This window comes from Pterocles gutturalis, unplaced genomic scaffold (assembly GCF_000699245.1).
Source record: "Pterocles gutturalis isolate BGI_N339 unplaced genomic scaffold, ASM69924v1 scaffold4541, whole genome shotgun sequence".
Lineage (NCBI taxonomy): Eukaryota > Metazoa > Chordata > Aves > Pterocliformes > Pteroclidae > Pterocles > Pterocles gutturalis.
The window spans coordinates 1-8087 of record NW_010100073.1 but is presented as its reverse complement, the minus strand read 5'-3'; the positions used below and the strand labels follow the sequence as shown (position 1 = coordinate 8087).

Sequence of the window (8087 nt, the reverse complement as noted above, 5' to 3'; positions counted from 1 at the left end):
GGACAACCAGGAGGTAAAGACGACTTCCTGGTGAAACTAATGTCAAAATAAGAAAGCAGTTGTCCTAAATCCCAGCTCAGAAACTTAAGTGTTTGATGTTTATCCCTTGTGAAAAGAATGAGGTGAGTAGGCTCTAGGTTTAGAAGAGGCTGGTGAAATAGCCCATTTCTGCCCTCTGGTAAAAAGCCTGTAGAAGAAACTGCATAAACTTCTCACTGAAGTCTTGAAGAGGACTCATTCCAGGAAAGTATTTTCCTGTCCCCCCCTACTTTCCCTAGGAATGCTTAACCCCCTATTCCTGAAGACTGCACAGGGAATTCAAGAGCACAGCCAGGCCTGGGGCAGCTCCGCCTGAAGAAGCAGTTAACAGCAGTTGCGCTCTTTCAGTCCTGGATCTGCCTCTATTTAAAAGCCTATTGACAAAAACTGTACATCACAGAAGTTTAAACGAACAAAAAGGGAGCAGCAGCATTTGGAGGCCATATTAGTACTATTAGTATCGTAACATATTAGTTACACCACCCTCGCTACTGCTTTACTTTGATACTACACCCCAAGCCGGGGTAGGCAAGTGTTACAGCAGGGCTCCTGTTTTACATTTGACCTGGCTTCAAGGTACCCACCAGTAGAAAACCAACCTTTGAGTAAAGTTATTTTTTTCCACAAAAATCACTTAGTAGATAGTAACTTAAAAATGAAAATGAAGCAACTAAATTGTAAGAAACTAGCAGTTTCCCATAGGGGCCCTAGTTACCAAGAGAATACATTTTCAGTGGCCTTTGAAAAACCATACATCAGTGACAGGGGAGCCACAGTTAACAAACATTGTTTATTCTGAGGTCTCAACACATTATCATCATTTGACATTGTTTATTTGTACTGTATAAAAACTCACACTGAGTCAAAGTAATACAAGCCCAGTTGTCTGTATCAATAATCAATGATGCTTTAAGAAATTTTAGAATAGCAGTTAAGGAATTCACCCACTTATTGATAAATAAGATGTAACAGGTACCACTCATCATTTTGATCAGAGCGCATTTAAGGCTTTGGTTCCAGCGCTATTTGGGCCTACAACTTCTCTATCAATATCGCGGAAGCACCTCCTCCTCCATTGCAAATTCCTGCAAGACCATATTGGCCTTGTTTCAAGGCGTGGGTCATGTGAACAACAATTCTTGCTCCCGACATTCTAAATAAAATTTTTTTAAAAAAGTATTAGCTTAGTTTAAAGGAAATTCTTAATTTGACACACACAGGACAGTTGGCAGAAGATAGTACTGATTCACTGGAGGGGAAAAAACCACCAACAAAAAGACCAACCCTTTCATCTACATTTAGACACAATACAGGTTATTTTCCTCTTGCTACCCTACTTAACGGAAAGATTCTTACATACACGAACAAAAACTCCATGTTTATCTGAAGTTTCTTCTAGAAATCACCTCTCAGTCAGTCTGTTTATTACGAAGTATCTCTACATGTCGCAAAGCTCTTTCAAAGAAGGTAACAAATTACCACAAAACCCAAATCGAGAGTAACAATTAATTTCAGTTTCTTATTTGCTTGCAACTTCATAATACTGCAATACACTACTTTGATCCACCTAATGTGCAAAATCAGACACTTAAATTCTGCCATTAGATTTTTCTGTCAAAATTAACTTTTAAGACAAAAAAAAAAAAAATCATTTTCCCTTATCAGAAGCAGTTGATCCTGGAAAGGAGAAGTCAGCATGTCTTGCGGGATTTTGCCTTGATCAGAGCTTTTTATGAGCCATGTAGTACTCCTACTTGCTCCTGATGTACAACATGCTTACTACACATCTATATTTACGTAGAGGTTTTGAAATGGGTTTTTCCCCATAGAGCTGGACCATGCAGCATGATCATTCTTCGGGAGGCTTAATGGGATATACTTAAGTCATGAGAAGTTACGGCTGTTGGGGAACACAGCAGGGGATCTGACTCTGCTAACCAGAGGAAAGCACTTCAGACAGAGACCCACCAACATGCCCCAGACTATCTCTGACTGCTACACTAGGCGCTTGGAGACTTTGGAATTCACTCCCAACAATGTTTTGACAAGACCTAGAATTTCACTTTGCTCATATAAGAATAATAATCTATGTACCATATCCTTCACTATTTTCATAAGATTACCTGTAAATTTTATTAGCTTAACTACTTAATTATTATTGCTTATTCTGTCATGTTAATAGTGATTTGGTTCTAATACTCCATAAATCCATATAGCTATGGTAACAAACAAGCTCTTTATACAAAGTAGGTGATAACTAACTGTGAAGAGAAAAATGGGATCGTGCTCTCTTCGAGGGACCCTGAAATATTTAACACCGGAATTAAGTCCTATGTACTTGATAGCAAATTTCTATTGCCCTTCCTACCTGCATTAAATTTGAGAATAAAGGTAAATGTTTTAGTAGTGTGTTGAGAAAATACCTCTGTGCAGAGCAAAAGCCCGGTGCTTATTTTACTTACCCTATGGGATGTCCGAGAGAGACAGCACCTCCATGCATATTTACTTTTTGTGGATCAATACCCAGCATTTTAACATTGGCCAGCACCACAACACTGAACGCTTCATTGATTTCCCACATTGCAATATCTTCTTTTTTCAGGCCTGTCTCACTTAGAATCTAGAAATAAAAATAATAACTACTATGAAAGAATGAGGAAGCTCACTATAGAAATAATTAGGTCTGTTGAAGTCACCGACTCAAGCCGTCCACAGTCCCTACACTACACCAAACAAGAGATTCAAGTTCACATTTCGGAACCAATTTGTCAGAAAAAGCAAACTGAGGTACTGAAGCAGAAACTTGAGTTTTCACAGGAGAAAAGGAGAGTGCTCTATGCCAAGGGTACATTTTCATCACTTATCCTAACACCACTGCTACTGTAAGGACATTTTAACTGATACAGTATTGCCTCGCACCATACACTTGTCTTCAGTTCCTTTTTGAACTGTACCTGTATAACTATATTTATTTTGCCTTTTAGTCATACTAGCTGCAAAGCCTTAAAAGTGTAAACAAGCCCAAGGTCAGTGAAAGCACTGTAAAACAATATTCTCTTTAAAAATAAGTGCAAGAAATTCGTTACTCTGAAAATCTGCATTCTAGCATTGATCCTCTGAAAAACGTGTTCTTTGTATTTATGGCCCAACTATAATTTCAGTGGTAATTAGAGGAAGATCCCCCAAGGGATGAACCAACAATCCAGTGCTAGGGAAGTTTGCTGTTTTTCAAAAAACACTCAGATTTTTTCCTACCTTGGGAACAGCATACGCAGGTGCAATTGGGAAGTCAATAGGATCAACAGCAGCATCTGCAAAAGCTGTAGAAGTTGCAAAGCTGTTTAAAGACCTTTTCTTTTTACCATACATGATTTTTATTAATGCAAGCAGCAAATCCAGCCAAGACAGAAAAATCCTGAATATAATGGTCCATGAAATAGATACATCTAAATTTTAGTGCCTTAAGTGAGCCACATAATAATATTTTCATATTTTAAATATTATTCTGTTTAGACAACTCTGCTTATCATCAAAAGCCTGCTGGCACAACACTTGAAATTTCAGGGACTGTATTGAGAAGATGCAGCCATAATGCCCAAGAGCACACATTTCCTGTCCCATGAACATCGGATAACCAACCAACCAGGACTCCCAGTCTGAGAGCATACTATGGGAGTGTTTTCCAGGACTGTACTCAAGGATAAGAAAAATCCTACCTACTATCCGTGCCAATGGTTTGACGTTCAGTCTCTTGGCTGCCTCTGTAGTCATCAGCACCAAAGCAGCTGCTCCATCATTGAGAGTACTGGCATTAGCAGCTGTAACTGTTCCTAGAAAAGGTAAAGCACTGGTTCAACAGAGGGGAAAGCATGACTGACTGATATAGCTCATGTGTATCCTGTTAATTTTTTTTTAAATTTTTTTTACCTTAGGCCCTCAAACATAAGGTCTCAACAATATGGCGATATCTGTTGCACTGAGTTAACTAAAAATGAGGAGTTGTTTGCTTTTTTTTTTAAATCAGTTCGAACAAGTACAATCAACATGTTGTCTTATCTTTATCCAAGTGGTAGTTTAGACCATGCCTTCCACGTCAGCTGCATTGCTGGCATTAACACAGAACTCCAGCTCAAAAAGGGCTGTGAATGAGCAGCAACTTTGATTTAGCCAGAAAGATTTGTCAGTTCAGGGAAGGGGAAGAAACAGGCAACTAACTATGTGACAGCACTCCAGCTCCCACTGAAACCAGAGCTTATACTTGGTGGAGACCAAGGCAATAGCTAAATCAAACCTAAAACTGTTTCGGTCTTTTTAAGGGAAATGTCTGAAACAGAGGATTTCACTGGTCTAAGGATCTTGCACCTTTTAATCCAAGCCAGTTCATGCTGTTGTGAAGCATGTTTATCTTAGCAGACATTTAAAAGTTAATGGACTACTGTTAGCATTCAAGCTCTTGTGAACAGTACTCTTCACTCTAACAAAGTATGCTTGGTAGAAAATTAAGCAGTTAATTTAACAATATTTACCATTTTCTTTTTGGAAAACAGCTTTCAGCTTTGGAACTTTACTGAAATCAACACGTTTGTATTCTTCATCTTCTTTCACTTCTGTATCTGGCTTTCCTGAAATTCAGATTTGGTTTAGTATTTTACAGAACAGTCCATTCTTCAGACATTCTAACACAGTATTTTGATTAAATGCTGCCTTATTTAAACAACTTAGTAAAAAAAAGTAAACACATCTAAAATGTGTGTCAAAAAACATGCTTACAAAAACTGAAAAAAAATTATTCCTTAATCCAATTTATTCACAACAAATCCATTTATACTTCCTGATGGCTGAATGAAAGGGACAAAGAACCTACCTTTAAGGTAATTAATAGGGAAATTAAAACACACGCGTGCTGAAGCCATACTAGCTAAATTCAATAGAAAGAAGATATGGTAGGTAATATTAAAGAAAATTAAAAAACAAAACCAGATTGCAAGTCACTGACTGCTGTTCACCAGAAAGTCTGTGTAACAGAAAATTCTTAGCTAATCTAAAATTAGTGTTCCTGAGATCTACGTGTTTAAACAACACAATTTGCACCGAACACAGACAACATCACAGCTTTTGATGAGATACATTTTATCACACCTTTGCATAATACCTTTTTTTGAAATAGTGACAGGAACGATTTCATTTTTCAATATTCCTGAATCCCAGGCTGTTTTGCTCTTGGTGTAAGAGCCTATGGCGTAAGTGTCTTGTTCTTCTCGTGAAATAGTAAACTTCTTCGCAGTATTCTCAGCACAGTTGCCCTTGGAGAAAACCAGGCACGTTAGGTTTGGTATGTTTGGAGATGTGAAGTAGAAATGTAACTGAAAAAACCCATCCCGCAGATTTCCAGAATTGAAATACACTAGTATTTGGTGTCCACTTCTAATTTACACAGTCATAATCAAACATTAACTTCTGGTTTTGGAATATGAACTTCAGATTTAGCAAATGTTTTCTGGATCCAGATTATTAAAGCCACTATAAGGCTTTTTTTAAGTTAAAACACTGCATGCAAAAGTAAGTTTTAAAGCGCGAAGGGCTGATGTCTTCAGAGACTGAAGATCATTGTTCAGCCACAGAAGAGTATGTTCACATCAACTTACGGTGTTTTCATTCCATTACTAGCTGGCCTATTTCAGAGGTTACAAGAACAGGTCAACATCCAGGGCTTACTTAGCCTTCGGGATCTGATACTCTAAAAACTGTACAAATAAAACTATATATATTTTTTGTCTAATGACTGGAATGAAATAAGTAGAATGAAACAATCAAATCATTCCATATATAGGCCAATCATAATTACGCAATCATAATTAATTACCAACACTAAATACCTGTTGACAAAATTTTTAAAAAAGGATACTCATTAGTCAACCTGAAAGATTTGTTCTTAAACAGGTTTTGTTCCACCTCTTATTTCTGTAGAAAACTCAATGACAACACAAACCCCTTTAGTACCGCGTTCCTCCAGTTCTTTAAACAAGCAAGTTCACTTCTATGCGCACTGAAAGAATTTGGTCTTCACAGCACCAGCAGCTTAGTCTATTGCCAAAACATACACAAGAGGAAGTTCCCAAAGCCATGGGATGGACCTTCCTGTATATTCTCACAAACTGTAGAGCTTTTCCAAGCACCCTACAGCTGCTCTAATGAAGACAAAAGGTTCTGAAGTTCTGTCCCAAGCTAGTAAAATTCTGTGTAACCAACTCCTAGAGTTTTCCCACACATACAGGAGCTAGCAAAGTCACTATTTACATTCCTATGGGAGTGGATTTCAACCAATAGCCCAAGCAGAGTGTGCTATTCTGCAAAAAGAATAAATCACACACAGAAGCAGTGAGGTCTGTATCATAGACATGGATCACAGTAGACTATTCCTCATGACATGTCTTCCTGTACAGCAGCAAGAACACGAAGTGATCGATCAATAATGCCCTACAGTTGTGAACTGGCAAAGGTCAGGAATATTTGTAAACTGAAAGTAGCCATTCTCCTTTCAAACTGTTGTTCCCTGATGCTTGTTCTTTACTATCTTCATATCAGTTGTTTTCCAAACTCATCCTAGGTTTGCAGTTGCTTGTCCAACTTAAGTTACATGCTGATGAGTAAGCATATCAGCTGACTCAAACCGTCCAACAGAAGATATGAGATGTGTACATTGGGGGAGGGGAAATAACATGACAGCCTGTTGAACCGTACAGAGTAGGGACCCTCAGAGGCACCAGCTAACTTGATTGCTCTCTCCCACAGACAGAGCAACAGCAGTCTATCACTGGCAGATTTATTTTTTTTAAATCCCTGCTCTAGGCTATGTAGACTTCAATCAGAGAGAGATAAATATTTGCTATTCTGTTTTAGTCTTCTATCTAGCCCCTCCGTTACAGTTACTACAGGAAGCCTGGAAATGGAAGACTTTTTCCTCCTCAGTGAACATTATTGCTCATTTCTAGGTTTGCTAGATGAAGCAGTTTCCTAATAATTATAAGCAAGCTCTTCAAAGCTGCATCAGGTCTATGGTTGATACTTCAGTCTTGTGCAGGAATATTTACCATATGGATATGGTTGTAAGCATCTGTAAGCCCATCTTTTACTATCAGGTCTTCCAGCTTTACTCCTCCGTAAGGTGTTGATCCTCTGCTCATTGTGTACGGAACATTAGACATGCTCTCCATTCCACCAGCAACCATGACATCCTGCTCAAAGCAAACAAATTAAAATTACTAAAAATGCAGTGTGTTCTCTATGACTTCTTGTTGGAACAAATATTAGCAAAAGCTTAAGCATGAATACTTTATATTTCTGAGGAGTTTTAGAGAAAGAGGAAAACAATCTTTACGCATTTAAAAAGCAAACAGCAGGGACAACAGCTGAAGACAGTTAATCCACGCTGACAGAACAACTGGACTTTTGTCTTGCATGTAATTCTAGAAAGCTGCAAGAGCCATGTCAGTCCCTTGCACTTTTAATTCAAAAGCTTGCAAGATAAAATTATAATTTTTACTTTAAACAGTTTATTTCCGTAAATTTCTTTTTTTTTGTTCTTCATTAGCAGCTCCCTATCCCTACAGAACAAGCAACAGTCAAAATCTAACAGACCAATAGAAGAGACAGAGATGTACAACTACCTGCAGTTTTACATAATATTGTTTCATCTCGCTACGTAAAGAGAGATGACTTACAATATGGTTTTATCACCTGAAAAAGCCAGCAAAAAAAAGGAGACGTTAATAATTAATGATCACTGAACTTGAATTAAGCTGAATCGCTATGGGCATTTATACATTAGTACTTTTCAAGCTGAGACAAAGCAAGCAAACAGAAAACCTACAAACAGCAAAGCTATAAGGACCATATGTACTCCTAATGTTCATCAGGCTATATCCCTAGGATCTCAGGGTATGAATAGACACAGTAGTATTTAATGGCATATTTGAAATAAGGATAAATCAAATAAAAATATGAGCACAGCACTTTAAGTCTTTAAGAGTTCAGTAGTACTGTTTATA

General features: G+C 37.8%; 1 protein-coding gene across 1 annotated transcript; it reads right to left on the bottom strand.

The window, feature by feature from the left end:
- Nucleotides 1–813: 813 nt before the first annotated feature.
- ACAT1 (acetyl-CoA acetyltransferase 1) lies at nt 814–7274 on the bottom strand (the record flags this gene model as incomplete). Its single annotated transcript, XM_010078139.1, has 7 exons — nt 814–1192; nt 2502–2659; nt 3295–3359; nt 3756–3869; nt 4566–4661; nt 5192–5342; nt 7131–7274. Coding segments are annotated over 7 exons (849 nt in total), but the record flags the coding sequence as incomplete, so codon positions are not given.
- Nucleotides 7275–8087: the final 813 nt, after the last annotated feature.